Source organism: Schistocerca cancellata, chromosome 6 (genome assembly GCF_023864275.1).
Source record: "Schistocerca cancellata isolate TAMUIC-IGC-003103 chromosome 6, iqSchCanc2.1, whole genome shotgun sequence".
NCBI lineage: Eukaryota > Metazoa > Arthropoda > Insecta > Orthoptera > Acrididae > Schistocerca > Schistocerca cancellata.
In genome coordinates, this window is record NC_064631.1 from 558555664 (window position 1) to 558577434 (window position 21771).

At 37.3% G+C, this 21771-nt stretch overlaps 1 protein-coding gene across 1 annotated transcript in view; it reads right to left on the reverse strand.

Moving 5' to 3' along the window:
* Positions 1 to 3098: 3098 nt before the first annotated feature.
* LOC126088424 (uncharacterized) overlaps positions 3099 to 21771 on the reverse strand; it is a 471147-nt gene continuing 452474 nt past the window's right edge. Inside the window, exons 10-11 of the mRNA XM_049906567.1 lie at positions 13025 to 13365; positions 3099 to 4769 (exon numbers count right to left, since the gene is read on the reverse strand). Coding sequence (XP_049762524.1) covers positions 4556 to 4769; positions 13025 to 13365 — 555 coding nt within the window. The 3' untranslated portion in view covers positions 3099 to 4555. The remainder of the gene's footprint in view (positions 4770 to 13024; positions 13366 to 21771) is intronic.

Sequence of the window (21771 nt, forward strand, 5' to 3'; positions counted from 1 at the left end):
TAAATGTACCCACCTAAAATATTTGTGGAAGTTGGGCAATAAATGAATACTGCTTCTTCCTTACCCCTCTGAATATCCTTCAGTGTTCCTTGGGAAATTTCAGCCAGGACCACTTAGTAGTGTTGTACACATATCCCTTACTGTCAGGCAACAATCACTGTGAGAGTAAGAACCACCTACCTATCAAAACTCAGGAGAAATGATGTCATAAACAATGAGATGCGTGAAAAACTGCAACATCATGCATAATGGTTAAAAATATTAATTCTGTGCTACTAACTGTATTGCAACATATTTCACTGACAAAATCCACATGTGTCTGAATGTACCTACACAAATATATCATTACATGAAAAAATGCCGCATCATGTAAGAAATTTTAATACATATATTCTTTACTAAGAAAACACTCCCTGCAGCTGAGTCATCTGCAACAATCCCTGACAACTGGCAGCACTTTTGACAGCTTCCATCTGTGAAGTGCAAATGGCTGTATGTGAAAGTGATACCTGTCTGTAGAGCTATGAATAGGTGTTGCCACAGATATGTTTACAAAATTGCAAAACAGTTGAGCCCAGTATACAGAAACTGTCCAAGATCATGTTTCTTAATTTGGGTACTGTACTTGTACATTACGCATATTTCTTTGTGTGATTGTTTCGTAACTCCAGGTGTTTTCATGAAAACATGTACATGAAATTTTTTTGATACTCCACTAGGTTTTTTGTTTTCATTTCTAATAGAAAATTGGCAAAATGAATAACCAGGCAATGCCGAGTTTGTCAGCTAGTTATTAATAGTGTGCAAATTAGAACAAAAAGAGCTGTACTACAGCAAATTAATTTGAAAGTCTTACCGCAATTATTTTTTTAGTGAAAGCATCTTAAATTTTGTAACCTGTTGTTTCAGAATTTCCTGACCGTGTAGCATTTAATCATTAATCACACTGAGGTTCTAGGATCCATTCATAGCAACTGTCTGAATTTCTTCTATGTGGAATGAGATGCATTCGAAGTCATGAAGTGAAGTATGGAGCTGTTTGAATGTAGGATCAGAGAGGCTGATACACAAGCCATGCTTAAAATCAGTAGATCCATACCTGTTCCTCATTTGCTATATAACCAATAGTTATCTATCATTCATATGGCTAATATTGTATGAATGTCAGTGGCTAGAAATAGATTTTGATCAGAAAATGAACCCATTCCATGAACTCACTGAGTATCAAACTATTAAGTATCAGTCAACTGAATGTTTATCTGAATTAGCTCTAGACACAGTTTGTAACACCACTAAATCAGCTATCAATGTGATTACCATGCTTTGACATGATTATCAATTGTGTATTATAGATACACACAATTTATTATTGAAGATTTTGTGTTGTTCAGTTGGAGGAGAAAATAAACAGAGGCAACTTCTCAAACTTGTTCAAAGCATCTAAAATCAGATATCCATAAAGTAAATGAAAAGAAACAATATAATTCTCAGATTTTAACACACTCGAATGCAGAATGCCCACCATAGTGGCCTAGAACACTAGAAAAATAGCATTATGACATATTCAGCCAGAGTGATTTCTGAACGTAGTGCTGCCTTAAATTGTTTGTAATCAATATAACAGAGAATGGCAGCTGATAATTCTCAGTCACCTCACTTAGGCCATTAGGCAACAAAGCCAATTACGCTACAAAAACAAATTGTACATGACAATGGCATCACATCAGTTTTTCAGAATTTGCTGAGCATACTGAAAACGTACATATTACATATTGTTGGAGTGGATTTAAGCTGCTTTCTGGACAAAAGTTCCAGTAGTTCACAGGTTCTCAAGCTACTGTTATTCAACAATAAAGAAACTGTCAATGCAGGGGACAGCATATGGATACTTCTGCCTCGAACTGAAATGCCTTGTGGCTAGGGCCTCCCATTTTGTAGACTGGTAACCTGGTGCAAGTCTTTTGAGACGACGCCACTTCAGCAACTTGCGCTTTGATGGGAGTGAGATGATGATGATGAAAACAGCACAACACCCTGTCCCTGAGTGGAGAAAATCTCCGACCCAGCCAGGAATCAAATCCAGGCCCCTTTGCATCTCATTCCGTCACACTGACCAGTCAGCTATTGAGGCGGACACTTCTGCATTTTCAGCTTAGGTAGAAAATTTGTCAACCCTTAGGTAGGTTTAGCCACTATAGCTCTTTACTGGCCATGGGCCCTTTGGAGGTGGTAAACCACTGTCTTTCTCAGACCTCGGAACAGACTTACCCATCCAGAGCACATGGGGACCTAAAGTTTAACATGGACTCCGAACCATATTATAAGTTTGTGGTTTGCACATAAACAAACATTAACAAAGAAGAAATAAATAATAAAGCATGAAAAAAATTCCTTGAACTTATCCAGGTTTGAATCCCAACCTATGGTGCACAGCACACTACCACTAAGCCACTGAGCTAAAACTCCATTTAAATATTGGCTTTTTAGGTACTGGCGAATGAATAACTTTGCTCGCTGCCTTACATGTCTTACTTTTTCTGGTCATCAGTTTTTGTACACTTGTCATAGCAATATAAGCACATTTTCGCAAGATAAAAATTTAATATGAGTTGCTTAGTTACTGCTATTCAAGCGTAGTGAGCATTTTTGTAAGAGATGTTCAGTCATTACTGGCTGCTGTCGAACCCAGTATCTAACTGTTCATTGCAAATAGTTCAAATTTCCTGTTCATATCCAAGCAGTAAGTGCCAATGGAATACTTTTAAACTTTTTCACATTAATTATGGGTCATCTCCAAGAAATCTTATGGGAGCATTTATTATCTGAACTCATTACTTATATTCCAGATATAGTTCTTAACCTTACAGATTGAAACAATTGATTTGAACTTTGAGGCAAAATAACTTATTTTTTATTTATTCTTTTCAATTTGTATTGTGCAAAATGAAATCCATTTTTTTTCACTGTCACTGTTGTGAACTGACAACTGCAATTGAACATTACCTGCCCCACAAAATTGAATGTTTACACGTTGCAGATGTCCATGTTCAGCTTAATCACAGTTCATTTTTTGTGCTAATCTATAATGACCTACTTTATTCTATCAGCCTGTACAGTACTAATTCAATAACTTGGCATATAAAGCTTACCTGTTCCTACTAAACAACAGTCATGTTTTGCAGTTCAAATATATTGGTAGTACAAGTGAGGGTACTTTAAATTCATGCAACAAATGTACAAATTTATTTCAGTTTCTGTATACACATAAAAAAGACACTGTTATGATTTACATTTTCTTTTTTGGTATCATTCAACACTATGGTTTTCCTTCAACATCACCAGTTTGATAACTCTGACAATTACAGATCTGCAAGACATTTGTGCGCTTCATCCATCCACACTTTGTACTAATCACATTACACAAACTGTTTAAGCCTTTAAATCAAATACTATGACATGAACACACAAATTAAAACAAAACAAAAAATGTTACAAGCATATTTACTGTTCCCTTTAGATGACACAAACATGAGCGTACTCAATCCTCTTTCTTCATACAGATATTTTCTTCTCAGCACTGCATACCACTGAATTTCTTTCCATCAGTGTTAAATGCTTTGCTTTCTGCAAGGTTTGTTCAAAACAGATACGTGACACACATTTGTAAAAACAAGTTTTTGTGACATATCCTCTCCTAAAATTTTACAGCATTTCTCTGGCTACCAAATACAAAATTAAAAATTCGATGAGCTACAGAGATCTGCATAATTCATATTGTCTTGTATTTATGAAAGGACATCTACACTGGAAAGGGTAATACTGAAAATGGGTTACTATATCTCATATGCTGCAAATGTTCTGAAGACTGGATAGGTGAAAAAGTTTCAACATACAATAACCGTATTCCTTGAAAGCCTATTGCAAAGTTCCTTTCTGTGGAGTTCTCTTATTTTTATTCATACAGTACCTGAATCTTCTATTTTTCTACTGTTTTCCTGCTTGAGGATGAATGACATTACATTCTGAAATGAAATGTATTTTGGACACACTCAGTACATGTACGCAAAAGAACAAGGTTGAGTATTCCCACATAGAAAGCATAAACACAAGTGGAAATGTGATTATATACTTGATGAAATATGCTAACACATTATCATTAATTCATAACTATCAATTGCTTTACTTTTTCATATCAATGAAACAGTACATCACGGATTGAAAAGAATCTCCCCTCCCCTGGTCCGCTCTTGGATTAATTAAAATCTGCATTATTTGAACAGGGTGAACAAAAAGAACAACTATCCAGCTACTGTTGCATCAGCTCCTGAGATATCACAGAGAACTATGTAGTTCTTGAAAAAGAGGGTACAATGATTGGTGGTGACACACAAATTAACACTCATTTTTTCAAAAGGGTTTCAATTATACAAAAAAATAAAGTCAGTTTGTGGAAAGTCTAACAAATTCATAGTCCCTCAATTGGAGAGACCAAAATTACCCTGGGGATGGAGAGTGCAGGAGTGTTTGGCAGTACTATACTCCATAAACAAAAATGTCATGATATGTCAATGCTTGCCATAGGCATGTAGAGCTGTTCTTCAGCTGCTGCTGTTACTGGAATGCGAGGGGACATAGGCATGTATCCAGGTTCAGTATCAGAAAGAGCAGAACAGGATGCAGAATGCCGTTCAGTGTATCTCAGGGCCACTTGTGACGAAACCAGCCTTGACGATGGTCGGCAGTCGTCTAATGTCTCCTCACTCCGTACGCTGTAAAAACAAGAAGTAAAAAGTTTTTTTACAACACAAATGGACTACTATCAGTAAAATTTTATGGAAATGAATATAACATTTTAACATACCACTCTGCTTTAAGCAAAGTAAAAAACTTTATGTTTTCCATATTATTATTATGCATACTGTAATTTATGTTTTGCTGACTGCTATGTTGTAAGTAATTTTGCTGAGGAATTTTTATTTTACTGAAAAGCCTGATATTTTAAATTTAAGACTATTATGTGCTCTAAAAATTTTGACCATGTTAATAATCTTTTGCTGGAATACTAACTTACCATAATTTAAAGTACTAAGTTTCTTGATTATAATAATGTGTCTGAATTTACCTAACACACAATAATTTGGTTTTCAAATCTCATCCAGTGCAATCCCCAACAATCAGTCTTTCCTTCTCATCCCATTCAGTAAGTCTCCCCCAATTTGCAGTTCTGGGTGACCTTTCTGAAACCTACCCCCTTTCCTAAACCTCTCCAGTCTTTTTCCTTCACCCTTCATCCTTCCCCTTCAACATTTCTGTCAGAGGAAGGAGCCAGTGGCTCCAAAAGCTTGTGTAAGTATAACCTTTTATGTGTGCTGTCTCCTGCTGCCACTTGGTGAGTAGATTTCTTTTTTATCTCACCAATTTCATTATATAGTCAAATATCGATTATTTTCATTACAATAATTTGGAAGTTTTTTTGATTTACAGATTTCATTGTTCATCTAAAAATGTAACAATGAATTCTTCAGTTGTGTGGCCATAGTGTTTGTAGGTGCAGTAAAATTATTTGAGGTATTTCAAATCCATCTCTGCAACTACTAAAAATACATTGTTTATTTTGTCATGCTTTACACCAAGAAATGTGTGGTGCTACAAACTAAACTTAAGTTAGATCAAATACAGGAGTACCAGGAAATTATGTAAGCAGATGACAGATGACTCTTCCAGATGTAAGCACGAGGTAGACAAAAATGCAATTGCTGCAATGTTTTAAATGAGTAAAATGGAACATACATCTGCACTAATAACAGAACTATTAAACTGTCATGTCTGTCTTCCAGTTCGAACACATTAATATCCAAAACTACTACACAAATTTTCATGTGGTTTCTGCAGATAACTTGAGCATAGCTTGGGTCAACACTGAAGCTTTATTTCATCAAAATTGGACCGTGAAAAAAAAATGTAATTTAAAGTTTTAGGAGTCTGCTCAGACTAGTAGTTCAGATGTTTAGCTTAGAGATAGCATAGTACACCAAAGAACCAATAGATGGTGCTCTTAGTTTCGTAGTACATCAAAGGACAAATCGTTGGCACTGTTAGTTTTTGACCTTCATGACACATATTTTCAGAAGTTTGTGTCAGTCACAGAATTAAGAGAGGCAATCTTATCTTTACAAATACAAACTAACATTGAATTTAGGTGGCTACAAAAAAACGTATTTTTTGACAAAGTGACCAATAAATGTCTCATTTTTCTCAGTTGCAGTACTGAACCTAAAAAGCGACAGTATGCAGAGGCCTTCTTTAACTTCCATTGGGAAGCTTGGGTGTCCATCTAGTGGTAAATTAAATAAGCAATTCTAGTAGTTATAAAGACTAATATGACATATCTAGTAATGTAATAATGAATATCTACAGCTACAACCACACACTGCAAATCACTGGTAAGTGGAGAACAGAGGGTATTTCCCATTATACCACACATTAGAACTACTTCTCATTTCATTTGTGTACGGAGGGCAGGAAAAATCACTGTTTAAACCTTTCAGATCCTCTGGCTGCAACTGTATACATTAATTTTTACTATGTCTTTGCTGCAACAGAAGATTTTTTTTTTCCCCCAATGGAAACCTGAGGTCTACATTTGTGAATGTTCAACCTTTTCATCATGCAGAAGTGCTGCCAACTGTTGGGCATCACTATGAAAATATCAGCAAGTCAATGTAGCAGTGCGCAGCAACTTGTGACCACCAGAATACACGGATGTGGTTGGTTCGCTATATTCCACTGCATAATTAAATATTGTTATTTACTCACCAAGCAGCGGCATCCCATATGTTAAGTCTCCCCTCACCCACGGTTCAGGGTGACTTTCCCAAAATCTACCCCTTTTCCTAGACTTCTCCAGTCCTTTTCCTTCACCCTTCTTCCTTCCCCTTCAACCCTTCTGCTTGAAGAAGGAGCCACTGGCTTGCCAATCACAACAGTCTTTTATGTGTGTGTGTTCTGCCATTGCTTGGGGAGCAGATTTTTTATCCATCCAATTAAATAATTTTATCAATAATTGATCGTTTTCATTGTTACAATTATTGTTATTGTTATTTTACAAGGTAATTGTTGAATGATCATTTCACTATTTATTACAATGGAGAATATTTTGTAATTAGTTATTTTAGTTCATAAAATGAAGCCAAGTGTGCAAAATATGTTATGAAAATAGGTACATATTTTTGTATAAATCTTGCATCCAAAAGTCATAAAAAATCTCCTAAGAGCACTAGCACATAAATAAAAGTTTTCCTAACTCCAAAAAAAAAATTCCGATCTGAAAGGGTTGAATGTGTCTATGCACACTGTAATTAATCTAATTCCATCTTCACTATCCCTGTGTATACCAGTTTTATATTTGTAAATCTCATATTTCAGCATTTCCACAACCCATTCCGTAGGTGAAACAAACCCATATCCATTTATGCTGCCTTGCTTTGTATCTGTTCAGTATCCTCCATTATAGGCTTAGTTGGTGCGAGACCCTAACCCTTGAACGATATTCTAGGATGGACTGCAAGAGAGTTTTGTAAGTAGACTGAATGGAAGTCTGCCACCTACTATACCTTCAACTGAGCCTATGTTATCATTCTATTTCATATCCCCAGAAACTGCTTCACACAGGTATTTGTATGGGCTGATAGATTCCAACTGTACTCATCATCAATTTTAATAATTGGATAGCTAGATTTTTGCATTTTCTGAAATCCATGTTTTCCAACGAACACTTACGGTAACACTGCATTGCTTTGAAATTTTATCAAAATCTGACTGACTACACATGTCGCTTCTTTCAGACAATGTTTCGTTATACAGATTAAATTCCTCTGTAAAAATATGATCGAGTTGTCTTGGGTTGGTGCAGAAGTCCATAGAATTTTACCATAAGTTTAACAAACACAACACACACATATAACATAGACTTCAGTCATCAATAATATATTCTTCTTCACTATTTACAACAGTGTCATAAAACGGGGGTAAGTTTTCAATCCCACGACTGTACAAATCACATGGTTTTCAGGTGAAGAACTCGTTAAGCTATGTTCAGAGTGCATTTACATCAGGAAATGAAGTTCCTTCAAGGTTTTGCAACAGAAACTGGAAAAGATGGAAATCTGGAGACACAAGAACAGGCAAATAAGGTAGGTGCAGAATGACTTCCCAACCCAACTCTTGTAAAGTGTTTTTCGTCAGTCTAGCGTACTGCAGATGGGCATTATCGTGGAGTAGCATCACTTCACCCAGTCTTCCTGGTTGTTGTTCTTTGACTGTGTATGTCAGACATCTCAGTTGTTGACAATAAATGTAAGCAGTGACGGTTACACCTCGCTGTTCCATCAGATGCAAACAAGTCTTTGTACGGCGAGTTGCTGCTTTGTTTGGTCTCAACCATTCCTTTCTTTTTTTATGCTAGCATAAAGACACCATTTCTCATCACCAGTAACAATACTGGATGGGAATGGTTGGTGTTGTTCTTGAGCCAGTTTGATGAGCAAGCACAAATGCACATAGGGCCACCCCATGATTTCTGTGAATTTGACTTAGAGTGTGCGGTATCCAAACACCCGATTTTCCAACCTTTCCCACTGCATGCAAATGTTGCACATTGCACTCTTAATACTTCACTTTCTTCAAAGAAAACCTTTCCTATGCACTTCAGTTTTAATCCCTCTTCAAACCAATGGCATACAGTTTTAGCCTAGTGGGAACATGAAGTTACTGAATGGCTGCAAATTGCCTTCAAGTAGCAATGTAACCATTTCCAATCAATGACTGGTTCAGTTTGACCAGAGGAACCAGTGTCCTCCATGTAAACACAGCCCACACCATTATGAAGCAACCACCAGCTTGCCCAGTGCCTTGTTGATAATTTGGTTCCATCACTTCATATGGTCTGTGCCACACTTGTACCCTACTCTCAGCTTACCAACTGAAAACAGGACTCACTGGATGAGACATGGGTTTCCAGTCGTCTAGGATTCAAGCAATATGGTCACAAGCTCAAGAGAGGCAATGGAGGTGATCTGCAGGTGATGTCAAGCTGTTAGTAAAGGCACTCACGTAGATAATCTGCTGCCAATAGCCCATTAATGCCAAATTTCACCATACTGTCCTCAAAGATACATTCATCATATATCCCCCATTGATTTCTGCTTTTATTTCACACAGTATTACTTGTCTGTTAGCAATGACAACTCCATGGAAATGCCACTGCTCTCTGTCATTAAGTGAAGGCCGTCGGCCACTGCGTTTCTGTGGTGAGAGGTAATGCCTGAAATTTGGTATTCTCAGCTGAAATTTGGTATTCTCAGCACACTCTTGACTCTGTGGGTCTTGGAAAATTGAATTCCGTAACAATTTGCGAAATGGAATGTCCAATGCCTCTAGCTCCAATTACTATTTCAGTCTGTTAATTCCCATCATGCAGCCATAATTGCGCTGGAAATCTTTTCACATGAACTCTGCCAATGCACTGCCCTGTTATACCTGGTGTGCACAAAATTACCACCATGTGTACATGTGCATATTGCTATCCCATGACTTTTGTCACTTCAGTGTATAATTTAACCGTCCTAATACCGTGGGGTCTATAATGACCCCAGGCCGTAATTTTCTGTAAAATATACCTTATTTCCTATTTCTAAGAAGTATGAAAAATTTGGACTTTTCCTGAATTAAGTAATGGGTTCGTAATATACTAATATAACTTTTTTTTAAATATTTAGTTTTGCAGAAAATCAAAAGAGAACCACTGAATACCACTGGGGTTAAATGCGACCCCATTTCTCTCTTGCGGTATTATTACCCAATAATGCTGCACTGAATCCGTAACTGTTGCTGTATTTCCTTTGTTTTATTCTTGTATTCTTTTATTGTTGTAACGTGTGATTGTTACAAATACTTTACAAGCCGACAGTTATTTGTTCCATACAAGTGGAGACTACTATTGTGTGTGTTGCATTTAGTGGAAAATGTCTTGTCACCTTTCCAAAGACGAAGTGCTCGAAATATTACTGCAGGATAATCCTCTATCTGGAGAATAAAATAGTGATACCTGCGATATAGTTTCTGATGTCTTGTGCAGTGATGGAGAAATTGACGTCTTAGAAGAGAATTTTCCTCAATCAGATGGAAGTTCAGAAGAATATTTGGACAGCGCAGATGTCCAGCCTGAACAGGAAGCAACACATATTTCTGACTATTATATGTAAGTACACATTGTATTTTTGTAAATGTGCGTTAGGGTCTAGCGCCAAGATATACCCTTTGTATTTTTTACTTTTTTTATTTTGTGTAGGTCTAAAAACAAAGAAGAATTGTGGCACAAACACGAGTTGAGAAGAGCTTGTGGAAGAGACTCTATAGAATCAGCTTTCCAGTTGTTTCTTAGGAGAAACATTGTTGATTTAACTCTAAAGTGGACTAACAAAGAGGATGGTCTTGTTTACGGTAGTAAATGGAAACCAGTAGATACCATTGAACTGAAGTGCTTTATCGGTGTCTTGACCCTAGCAGGTGCTTACAAGGCCCATAATGAAGCAGTTACACATCTGTGGAACAAAGAGGATGGTAGACCCATTTTTAGTTAAGCAATGGCTAGAAATCGCTTTGAAATGTGGCTACACACATTTCAAGAAGCATATGTTCCTCTCAGCAACGTAACAATTGATGAACAACTTGTGGCCTTTTGTGGTAGATGTCCATTTTGGCAATGTATTCCTTCAAAACCAGGAAAATATGGGTTGAAATTATGGGCTGTATGTGATAGTGCAACGTCTTACGTTCTCAATCTCCAAGTTTACACTTGGTAACAAGAAAATGAAACTCGTGAAGTTGGTCAAGCCAAAAGAGTTGCTTTAGATATGGTGAAAGGCTTAGAAAACAGTGGCAGAAATGAAACAACTGAAAATTTTTTCACTAGCCTTAGTTTGGTGAGAGAACTTCTGAAAATCAATCTCACACTCTTAGGAACAATTAGAAAAAATAAAGGAGAAATACCACAAGCTTTCACTCAGACCAAAGATTGAGTCAAATATTCATTTATTTTTGGATTCCAAGAGCATGCGTCAACTGTTTCATATTGTCTGAAAAAGGGAAAAATACAATGCATTCAAGGAAGGAAGTGGAAGATCGTGAAGAATGCAAGCCAGTGATGATTCTGGATTATAATAAAACAAAATCAGGAGTAGATACCATGGACAAGCCAGTTAGAATGTTCACTACAAAGAGGATGAGCAGAAGGTGGCCAATGGTATTATTGTACAACATGATAGATATTAGTGCATTGAATGCATTTATCATATGGCTACATCTTACACCAGACTGGGCAGAAAGGACCAACTACAAGAGACGCGCATTTCTCACAGAATTAGGAAAGCAGCTTGTCGGAAGAAGGCCAGACAAAATTATTTCCCCAGTACTTCCATCAACAGTACAGACCAAAAAAAGCGGAAGGTGTCCGTTTTGTAAAAGGTCTGAGGATAGAAAATTCACCGATAAATGTTCAAAATGTGGATGTTCTGTGTGTAAAAACCACTCTGCAATTTATTGCTGCAAGTGTAAAGCGTCATATATGTCAATTCGGAATTTAATCAAAAATGTTTGTAGTTTCATGAGAATCATTTGTAAGTTTTACGGAAATAAATAATTTAAAAAAAATATGCATTTTAATTTAATGTAATGTCACTGACATCATGTTTTAGATTGTGGAAAAAATAAGGAATGTGATTTTATTCTACCATTATTAAAACTATCCGTAATAAGAAATAAACTCCGTTGGGGGTCACTAAAGACCCCAATGGTATTCAGTGTAACAAAAAAATACTCGGTATTAGAAGAGTTAATCAGGGTAATTACAGCACTGGAGATTCAAAATGCTTGTGCCGTAGTGTTACAAGATGAACTGGTGAGAGCATGTCATGGAAACACTAATCTTGTTTCAAGGAAGGTCATTTTGACAAAAGTGGTCATGTTCATTCAGAAAGACTTATAGACCAATGGACACCATTTAAACACAACAATACATTATTGTAACTATCATTGAACTTCATATTTGGCAAATGTAATGAACTGTGATGATTCACATAAAAAAAAAAAAAACAGCCGGTTTCCATATGTGCTCCAGTGCCTCATGAGCAGAAGCACCATTCACATCCAAAATTATCATTAGCAATTCTAAACAATGCCTTTCATTAACTTCAGAAAAATAAAAGGATTGCTCGCCTCTAACAAAAATTGAGCATCTTCTCGTACAAAGGTCAGTGTGCATCTACAAAACATAATATTAAACATCTGTGAGGATACAGGGGGTGTTTTACATTAAGAACCACTTCTCAGAAAGTGTAAACGTCATGTGTTATTTATTGCTATCTGAGATGTCTTGTGACTACAGTCTAATACATAAAGCCAAAAGGAGGGAGATAAATACTGTAACTACTTGCTAATGCTTGCCCACATTGTACTAACGTGACAAAAGTTATTAAAGAGCTTCATTGTTAGGTGATTCCACGTCCCTCTTGATATTCTGATCTACCTTCACTTTAAAACTTTTCCAGTTATGTTCATACAGACATTCAAAATGAATGTGCTCTTCCAACCTGACTTTAATTTCTTAGTTCTAAATCACTTGACTTCGTTAGGCATGAACTCAAAAAGCTATTTCTGAAGTGTACATTTTAGATAACTCAAATGACTACCTTATGTTGACCTTTTAATTTAAAAAAGTCAGTTTTCAAAACAAAAAAAAAGCTATAAAATTTTTTAAGAACATTTTTTGTTTCCATTTAACTTGGTTAAACTAGCCACTAAATTCACAAGTCACTTTAAGGTGTCATAACTACAGCCTGTGGCATACCTTAAGAGAAAACTTTCAGGATTACAAATATACATTTAAATGAGTACATACAGTATTTGGCCTCAAAACAATGAATGAAGACATTTCAAATGCCTAATGTTGCTGGTTCAGAGTACAAACCTGCAGATAGTGCGGCAGTCGTGTCTCTTCCGTGGGGGTAGTGGAGGAGGTAGAGGGGCACTCTTGTTCATTAATGTTGTCCAGTGTAAAGAAACAGGATTCTCGTAATGGCTCTGTGATGATACTTCAGATTCATCAATCTCCTCATATATACCGGATGCCACAGAAATACCAGACTCCCTCCTTGGAGATGTCCCGTACCGAATCTGGTCCTGATCTTCCTCATCACTGTCAAAGCTTCCAATCTGTTGATACTCATGCAAAGATTCTGAGTCAACTTCACTGCAGCCTGGTGTCGAGAACATCAGCCCCAAGCCAGCAGATATTAGACTCGACGCAACCTATAAAGAAGGAAAAGAGAGCTGTTGAGTAATTATGCTACAAAACTCCACATGATTATAATAATTGTTAACAGCCAAATAATATTATGTACTAAACAGTAAAGCATTTGTAGCTTAAAAGATAAAAGCAAAATATCATCATTAGAGTTTAACATAATCACAAATGATGATGGCATAATTTTCTCAATAGCTGTGAAATTTTGTCTGTCCTCCTAAGTTATTCACAAATGCAGGGCAACTGTCTTGAAAATACACTACTGTCAGTCAGTCTAATTACAAGGATGGACCGAGGGCATGTATGCCTTTGCATGGTCTTCCATTGACCAGAAGTGGCCAGCATCTCAAACTGTAATGGGTATACAAAAGCCATCACTGCCTTGCTGAGTGGCAAAATGTGCTTTCAGATGAATCCTGCTTCAACTTGTCCTACAGTGATGGCCACATACCTGTTAGATGCTACTGGGGTGAATGCAATTGAGCAGTCTGCATTGATGAGCAGCATAGTGGACCAATGCCTAGTGTGACAATTTTGGGTGCCATTGGCTATGATGTGCGATCTCAGTTCCTACATATTGAGGGCATGGTAAACACAGGGTGTATACATGGACAAGGAAAAAACTTCCTGTTTTTTCCCGGACCTCCTGGTAAAAAATACACTTTCTCCCAGGTGAAAATACACTTTTTCCATGTTAAGTGACAGTATACTTTCTCTCGGAACTGTAAAATTTGTCAAGCATTTGAATGGTTATGGTTTTATACAGCGGCTTAGAATTTCCCAGCGCTCTGAAAAATGAAATGCAGGGGAAAAAAACATGTTTTGGAATGTTCTTTGATGTGCAGCAACATGTACGCTGCATATTTTCGTATTACGAAAGTATAAATTCACATTCCACCAAACACTGCATGTTACTTCCCGAAGCAATGAAATCAAGATTGCAATGCGCTTTTGTAAGCCAGTCATAACTCATGTCACGTAATCTCGCCAGCAGATGACAGCGGATATTAAGAGCATAGGACGTGGTGTAGTCAGCCAATAGCAACATCACTCTTAAGTAGCTCAAGCACATGAACAGGAAAAGTTAATGATTTAAATTAATATACATAGTGTTTCTACAAGAAAAGAAAAGCTTTCATAAAATTAATAAGCTACAAGAGAATCTAAGCTTTCACATAAAATGTTGATCTTTTTTGTGCATTTTACACTTTAAGATACATCACACAAATGTGCCGGTAAAATGGTTAATATCGACATAAATCTCTGATCTGGGCTCGAAATTCTTCTCAATGGCTTGTCATCAAAGGGTTGATTTTTAAATGAGAGTCAAATGCTCTGTGATTTAAGAAATTCATCGTACATTCTTGCACATAGGTCATCTTACGTAAAAGGAAATTTACTTCGAAAATAACACTTTTCAAACCTCAATTCGCAATATTTTCCCGCAATCTGTTAGAAATAGATTTGTTCCAGCAGTTGCCAGAGCGCCAGATAAGAGGTGTCATCGCACTTTCACAGCTACGATGACATAGGAAGCCCTGATGTCTGTATGAGTAAAACATTAAAAGATCTTAAATTAAGTCAAAGGAAACAGGACATCAGAGAATACTCCAAGAGCATCGGAATTTCGTGAACCATACTGAAATTAATAATTTGCTTTAAAGTGCACAATCGTATATCCAAATTCCCAATGAAGTAGGCCTCGACCTGATATTAAGCTTTTCCGTGTGGTTTTCGGGATGTAAATTTTCTTGGAGTACCAGTACTGTATTATCTGATATTTGGTTCTTTATTACGGCATAATGCCATTGTGCCAGAAGATGGAAACATGCACTTGAAATGCAGCGAACAGTTGAAACTAGCCAATAGTGTGGAATTAAACACTGCATTTCAAATAAATTGGCTACCTCAGGGGAAAATATAAATAAAAGCTGAATTTCTTTAGCAAAGTGATAAAAATAACTTCATTGTTCTGCAAGGCGATTAATGCTCGACTGTGAGAAAGGTGGAAATAAAATAAAATCTGAAACTAATAACATATTTTAGTCCCCCATAATTATGTGAACGTATTTTAATTCATTTGATAGCTTCCAGTCACATAAAATCACTTTCTTTTCATTTGACATTAGAGCAGTAAACGAAGAGGAAACAGCAAAGTCACTAAACGTAAACAGGAATCACGTGGAGACTACCCTCCTACCCCGCTCTACCCTACTATAACTCAGATTGCTCTGTGCAACAGCCCCGGGTCTACGATATTTCGAATCGGGGCAATACTAGATGGTGCAGTCCCCTCATCGCCCGCCTCTCCAGAGAGTTTGAGATAGGACGTCAAAAATTAAAAAAAAAAATACTTTTCAAAAATATGTTCATTTTGTAGCGCATGTCTTTCTGAAGAGTCTGACGCTTAAAACGAAACTTCGAGGAAATGTAAGAGAGACATCTTAAGAGTGCCAAAGTGCACTGCCATGCCTCTTCACACAGCATTCTTCTACCACACGTCACTGTATTTCGCACTGTGGAATTCAAATGTGTATATTTTGTAATGGATGCCATCAAACTATATCCAGGATAGTGGAAATTAAAACGCCCTGTGGTGCCTCTCCTGGTCCCAGTCGGCTGGTTGGACATCCTGCCCCTCTTTTCGGAAAAAAAAAAAAAACCTTGCCATCTCAATTAATACTGGATGCAATTATTTGTGACCAGAAGAACAAGAACTCTTAAAAAAAATGGACTCTTTATTGCCTATTAGCTAATAACCTGCTGTTGTGTGTGACATAAAATTAAATGTATGATACATAAAACCGTCTAGACAGGAGACAAGCAAAATTATACACATTTATTCAGTCCTTAGCTCCCAGCATTTTTTTCTGTCTAATCTTGCTACAGCTTTACATGGCGTGCTTTCCTTTCTACGAAAGATCTATTACCTCATCAAATTTCATCAAACGTTTTGCTACAAGAAAAGTCAAAATGTCATTGTCTAATACTAAAAAAGCTGTTAATACAAAGAGTACCCAAGACTGGTGTGGTTTCTCAATCTGATTACATCTATTTTGTCACTGTCTACGAGACAAAATAAAACAGGCATTTCTAATATTGCAGCAATTGTAACACACACCAAGTGAGACTGTTTTGGTAATAATGGTCATTTTTATAATACGACAGAATATAATTTGAGAATTACCAATATGAAATGCCTATTTGGCCTACTACAAGCAAAAAGATTTATGTTGGGAAATAATTTCACCTTTCATTCATATGCTCCAGTTTGTCAAGCATGAGATCAAAAATTAGTAGTACGAAATTTTTATATAAATTTGGAATTGTCATATTCTTCCATAATTTGTGTGATGTGTTCCTAGAACACATTTTCCGCGCTACTGCCAGAATAGAATTTAAATGGCTGCTAACCGGGGACTATACAACTTGTCCTTTCTAGTGTAACAAGCTGGCCAAAAATTTTCTGTCAAAATTTCATTTTCTTGGGTACACCGAAAAGATAATACGTAATCTTTCTTACCTGTTAGTCATTTATTTCCACTCTGGTAGTCTCACTCTATGGACATAGCTAATAATTATAACAATGCTGATCATTCGCATATACAGTCAATCACATAAACAAACAGCAGTTGGCATCTTTATTCCACTCAGCTCATATAGCACCGTCCCCTTTTGCCTGCAGGAAAGTTTATTTCTAGATGGATTCCCCTGGCAGACACATCACATACAGTATGCACGTATTCAAATATCAGCTTATGATTCGTTCAGAAATCAACTTAGAATGTGTTGAAAAACCAATAGGGATGCGTTTCGAAATCATCTGAATAATCAATAGACCAACGTGCGCCAGATGCTAGGTGCTTTGTGAAACGAGGTTTTTTCCCCTCCAACCAGATGAAACCAATGAACCAGATGTTGACAAAGACCTGGTCTGTACATGTGAGGTGACAATTACTGACTTTGAGGAGCCAAGTGGTGGGGCATCAGACTCGGAAATTACAGACTTTGAGGAGCCGAGTAGTGCAATGACAGTCAAATGTCGACGTATGTGAAATTTGTGTACATACCTACTTTTACCCTTTTCATCTCATACATTTATGTTAAATTTTGTAATTACAAAATATAATAACCACTACTTAATTTCAAGGAGTGTCTCTCTCTTCCTGCCTCCTTCATATCAGTTGAATGGGTATCACTATATTATATCAAGGCTTAAGAACAGAGACCATGCATCTGACAAAAGACAAATTTTACAGGGGAGCTAAAAAACTTAACTTTTTAATAAAAATTTTGTTGCTTTGATTTTTTATTTAGAGCATAATCATTTATTACTCTCAGGGTGTGCATTGTCTTTTTTGCATCATTTTGTTATAACAGTGTTTTCACTTACAAGTTTTTTTTGAGCCAGGACCTTTTCTGATATTTCTCAGATACGAGGTCTCAGTTCCTAACCTTGATATATGAAAAACTTTTTTAATATTATTTTTCAAATTTTACAAAATTTTAATGTTTTATTCTACTACTATATCAAATATGTACAAGACAATGGGTTGCTATAGTTTTGTATTTAAAAGAGGGTACATAAGAATTACTGAAGAACTACATTTGGAATTGTCTTAATTGATGATGAGAAACTGTCCAACTTTAATGAGGAGCTGTACACAAATGGGTGGTCCAATAAATTCACTTTTGGTTTCATAAAATGCAGAATTTATCTCTCCATATCTTTTTTGTCCCGCCCATGAACCATGGACCTTGCCGTTGGTGGGGAGGCTTGCGTGTCTCAGCGATACAGATAGCCGTACCGTAGGTACAACCACAACGGAGAGGTATCTGTTGAGAGGCCAGACAAACGTGTGGTTCCTGAAGAGGGGCAAGCAGCCTTTTCAGTAGTTGCAAGGGCAACAGTCTGGATGATTGACTGATCTGGCCTTGTAACAATAACCAAAACAGCCTTGCTGTGCTGGTACTGCGAACGGCTGAAAGCAAGGGGAAACTACGGCCGTAATTTTTCCCGAGGACATGCAGCTTTACTGTATGATTAAATGATGATGGCGTCCTCTTGGGTAAAATATTCCTGAGGTAAAATAGTCCCCCATTCGGATCTCCGGGCGGGGACTACTCAAGAGGATGTCGTTATCAGGAGAAAGAAAACTGGCATTCTACGGATCGGAGCGTGGAATGTCAGAGCCCTTAATCGGGCAGGTAGGTTAGAAAATTTAAAAAGGGAAATGGATAGGTTAAAGTTAGATATAGTGGGAATTAGTGAAGTTCGGTGGCAGGAGGAACAAGACTTCTGGTCAGGTGACTACAGGGTTATAAACACAAAATCAAATAGGGGTAATGGAGGAGTAGGTTTAATACTGAATAGGAAAAGAGGAATGCGGGTAAGCTACTACAAACAGCATGGTGAACGCATTATTGTGGCCAAGATAGATATGAAGCCCACACCTACTACAGTAGTACAAGCTTATATGCCAACTAGCTCTGCAGATGACGAAGAAATTGAAGAAATGTATGATGAACTAAAAGAAATTATTCAGATAGTGAAGGGAGATGAAAATTTAATAGTCATGGGTGACTGGAATTCGAGTGTTGGAAAAGGGAGAGAAGGAAACATAGTAGGCGAATATGGAGTGGGGCTAAGAAATGAAAGAGGAAGCCGCCTCGTAGAATTTTGCACAGAGCACAACTTAATCATAGCTAACACTTGGTTTAAGAATCATGAAAGAAGGTTGTATACATGGAAGAACCCTGGAGATACTAAAAGGTATCAGATAGATTATATAATGGTAAGACAGAGATTTAGGAACCAGGTTTTAAATTGTAAGACATTTCCAGGGGCAGATGTGGACTCTGACCACAATCTACTGGTTATGACCTGTAGATTAAAACTGAAGAAACTGCAAAAAGGTGGGAATTTAAGGAGATGGGACCTGGATAAACTGACTAAACCAGAGGTTGTACAGAGTTTCAGGGAGAGCATAAGGGAACAATTGACAGGAATGGGGGAAAGAAACACAGTAGAAGAAGAATGGGTAGCTTTGAGGGAGGAAGTAGTGAAGGCAGCAGAGGATCAAGTAGGTAAAAAGGCGAGAGCTAATAGAAATCCTTGGGTAACAGAAGAAATATTGAATTTAATTGATGAAAGGAGAAAATATAAAAATGCAGTAAATGAAGCAGGCAAAAAGGAATACAAACGACTCAAAAATGAGATCGACAGGAAGTGCAAAATGGCTAAGCAGGGATGACTAGAGGACAAATGTAAGGATGTAGAAGCTTATCTCACTAGGGGAAAGATAGATACTGCCTACAGGAAAATTAAAGAGACCTTTGGAGAAAAGAGAGCCACTTATATGAATATCAAGAGCTTAGATGGAAACCCAGTTCTAAGCAAAGAGGGGAAAGCAGAAAGGTGGAAGGAGTATATAGAGGGTCTATACATGGGCGATGTACTTGAGGACAATATTATGGAAATGGAAGAGGATGTAGATGAAGATGAAATGGGAGATACGATACTGCGTGAAGAGTTTGACAGAGCACTGAAAGACCTGAGTCGAAACAAGGCCCCCGGAATAGACAACATTCCATTGGAACTACTGACGGCCTTGGGAGAGCCAGTCCTGACTAAACTCTACCATCTGGTGAGCAAGATGTATGAAACAGGCGAAATACCCTCAGACTTCAAGAAGAATATAATAATTCCAATCCCAAAGAAAGCAGGTGTTGGCAGATGTGAAAATTACCGAACAATCAGTTTAATAAGCCACAGCTGCAAAATACTAACACGAATTCTTTACAAACGAATGGAAAAACTAGTAGAAGCTGACCTCGGGGAAGATCAGTTTGGATTCCGTAGAAATACTGGAACACGTGAGGCAATACTGACCTTACGACTTACCTTAGAAGAAAGATTAAGGAAAGGCAAATGTACGTTTCTAGCATTTGTAGACTTAGAGAAAGCTTTTGACAATGTTGACTGGAATACTCTCTTTCAAATTCTGAAGGTGGCAGGGGTAAAATACAGGGAGCGAAAGGCTATTTACAATTTGTACAGAAACCAGATGGCAGTTATAAGAGTCGAGGGACATGAAAGGGAAGCAGTGGTTGGGAAGGGAGTGAGAAAGGGTTGTAGCCTCTCCCCGATGTTATTCAATCTGTATGTTGAGCAAGCTGTAAATGAAACAAAAGAAAAATTCGGAGTAGGTATTAAAATCCATGGAGAAGAAATAAAAACTTTGAGGTTCGCCGATGACATTGTAATTCTGTCAGAGACAGCAAAGGACTTGGAAGAGCAGTTGAATGGAATGGACAGTGTCTTGAAAGGAGGATATAAGATGAACATCAACAAAAGCAAAACGAGGATAATGGAATGTAGTCGAATTATGTTGGGTGATGCTGAGGGAATTAGATTAGGAAATGAGACACTTAAAGTAGTAAAGGAGTTTTGCTATTTGGGGAGCAAAATAACTGATGATGGTCGAAGTAGAGGTGATATAAAATGTAGATTGGCAATGGCAAGGAAAGCGTTTCTGAAGAAGAGAAATATGTTAACATCTAGTATATATTTAAGTGTCAGGAAGTCGTTTCTGAAAGTATTTGTATGGAGTGTAGCCATGTATGGAAGTGAAACATGGACGATAAATAGTTTGGACAAGAAGAGAATAGAAGCTTTTGAAATGTGGTGCTACAGAAGAATGCTGAAGATTAGACTGGTAGATCACATAACTAATGAGGAAGTATTGAATAGGATTGGGGAGAAGAGAAGTTTGTGGCACAACTTGACCAGAAGAAGGGATCGGTTGGTAGGACATGTTCTGAGGCATCAAGGGATCACCAATTTAGTATTGGAGGGCAGCGCGGAGGGTAAAAATCGTAGAGGGAGACCAAGAGATGAATACACTAAGCAGATTCAGAAGGATGTAGGTTGCAGTACGTACTGGGAGATGAAGAAGCTTGCACAGGATAGAGTAGCATGGAGAGCTGCATCAAACCAGTCTCAGGACTGAAGACCACAACAACAAACGACTTCATTGATAGGTGGGTTAGTTTCAACAATATTACCAAAAACAGAGGTTAAAACGAAAATTTTTCATGAACATGTAAAATTGGTCCTATTTTGAAGAGCACTAGTATGGAAACGGGTGGCCAAAAAAATATGTGAATGGTCTCGTTCAATGCAGAATTTCATGCCCTACAATTTTTAATTCCACTATGTTTTCAATATTGTGAGTCATTTACGAGATATAATCACAAAACCGAAAAAATACCCCTTTTTGGAGTACATTTTTATCCCCCACCACTTTTCCACAACTCCGTCAAGGGCGGAAACCTAGGATAGTCATATTGGACCACAAATGAAGCCATTAAAACAACAAAACCTTTTGTAGCAATTATTTCTGATTTGA